Consider the following 2,058-nt stretch of genomic DNA (forward strand, 5'->3'; position numbering starts at 1 on the left):
TGAGACACAGAAAATCAAGCATGTAGGTGGACTAAGTGCAGCCAAGCCCTGGGACCCCAAGGAAAAGTCTGGGCTGCCTGCAGAATTTACAGGAAAACAAAAAGACAGTACAAATATCTGAATTGGGGGCAGGATCAAGATGCAGAATGGATTTGAACTCATCCCTAGCACATGATAAGTATTTGGCAGATCCACAGCATGGGGAATTGAACACGTAGTTCTCATTAGTGAAAAAACACACAGAAGATTTAAGGGTTTTTTAACTTTTCTCAAAATTCTCAACTTGCATTCACTTCAGAAAAGCTGTTTTAACTGTGAAATAATTTTACGTTTCCTCTAATACAGCTTAAAATTTATAAAGGTTCTAAGACAGTCACTGAGAGATTGTTCATGTTTTTCCACACAAAACCCATGTGAATCTCAACACTTGTGTCATATATTCTACTGCTTTGGCCACAACATCAGGATTCACTGCTTCCAACTCTCATTTCCTTTTGGACTGAACCTGTTTTGAAGATATCCCTCATGAAAACTCTGAGCAAGGGATAGGCAGACACACAGAGAAGTCTGAGTAAATAAGAGCATCTTCCAGTCCTTTGAAAACAGCAAGCAGATTTTGGCAGGCAAATTATTAGCATGGAACAGCTTTGCCAGAAACCCTGCCATTGCCTGAGTTAACAGGGCCTAGGGGAAGCACCACCCAAGGAAAACTGGTGGGGAGATGCTGGGAAACAACAGCATCACAATTTCCATGGGCAGTGACTGAGGAAAAACTGTACCTTCATCACAATTTGGTATTTTTTAACCAGGTATGTGGAGGGACTTACTTGGTAGTGTAGCAAAAGTCAGTTTGTCCATGTCTTCCTCTAGAAGAGACATCCCAAGTACAGAGCATTTTATGTAAATTGTGCGTTACACATTTCAAATTCTGGGGGTCCCCTGGAGAGCCTGAAATAGTATAAAAAATACAGTAAAAACTGCAGGTCAAAAATGAGCAACTGTAAAACAACTGCTGTTTTTCACATCTGTAGCCATTCTCCTTAAGTTTTTATTGCATGCATGTCTGGTCAGTATTTTAAAACTGTTGAATGATTTGTGTGCCTGATTAGACAGCCACAGACTCACAGACTTGTAGAGGTACCTGAGACCTGGATTTAATCTCATCTGTATAACAGAGGCAGCTGCCTCTTTCCACAATACCCGTTCCTTGCCTAGCCTAATAAGCAGGCTTTGGGCCAATGGCAAAACCACAAGCTTTGATTTTAACATAATGAGTTTTTTGCTCTTGTCCATGTCATACATGGAGGGCAATTAATGACAGAAGGACAGTTAATGATAATGTGTGAAATGGTTGAAGAGAGCCAACATATACAGCAAAAAGGTTTCAATGCAGACATTTACACCAATGCATATGCAGACCACCAGTGGTACTATGGAGAATTTAACACCCAGTTTTGCACTGGTTTCCAAGATGCTGCTGGGTGCTGGTGGAAAGCAGAGATCAGGCCTGGCACTGCCTCCATCCTGGGATGGTGTGGGACCACAGAGGTGACAGGTTTTGAACATACATATAGTAGGAAAGCAATGCAATTACAAGGTACAGAAGCTACAGAGAAAAAAGAGTTAGTGAATTACATTGCAATAAACTTACCTATCTCTTGGCCATACATTAAGTTTCTTAAGCATAAAATAGCTAGTGCTAAAAGGCAGCGGGGGCTTGAGTTCTTCCACATTCTTCTACTGTTTGTTTTAAGAATAGCAGCTTTAAGCAGGAGTAAACGTCATCTTCCAACAAGCTCGTCAGTTCTAAAATTAAATACAGAAAAAAAAAAAAAAAAAACCCAAAGTTTTAAATTCTGGACCTGGTATGCCACAAATGCCACTTTTTGTTCCATATACTTTTTTTCTTCAGTCATGTTCCCAGGCATAGCAACTCCTTTTCCTTCACCTGGCAAGCAAACCTCGTCTCTGTTACACCAACTCCCTGATTCATGCATTTTCTGTAAGACATTTCCTCAAGAATCATAGACATATAAAACTCTGCAGTTCATAGGTACT

General features: G+C 40.4%; 1 protein-coding gene across 1 annotated transcript in view; it reads right to left on the reverse strand.

Annotated features, from left to right (window-relative positions):
- Positions 1–1,806, reverse strand: part of LOC102035640 (leukemia inhibitory factor receptor) — a 33,129-nt gene extending 31,323 nt beyond the window's left edge. Inside the window, 2 exon segments of the mRNA XM_005426072.2 lie at positions 828–948; positions 1,652–1,806. Coding sequence (XP_005426129.2) covers positions 828–948; positions 1,652–1,733 — 203 coding nt within the window. The 5' untranslated portion in view covers positions 1,734–1,806.
- Between the last annotated feature and the right edge of the window lie 252 nt (positions 1,807–2,058).

Source organism: Geospiza fortis, unplaced genomic scaffold (assembly GCF_000277835.1).
Source record: "Geospiza fortis unplaced genomic scaffold, GeoFor_1.0 scaffold163, whole genome shotgun sequence".
Taxonomy (NCBI): domain Eukaryota; kingdom Metazoa; phylum Chordata; class Aves; order Passeriformes; family Thraupidae; genus Geospiza; species Geospiza fortis.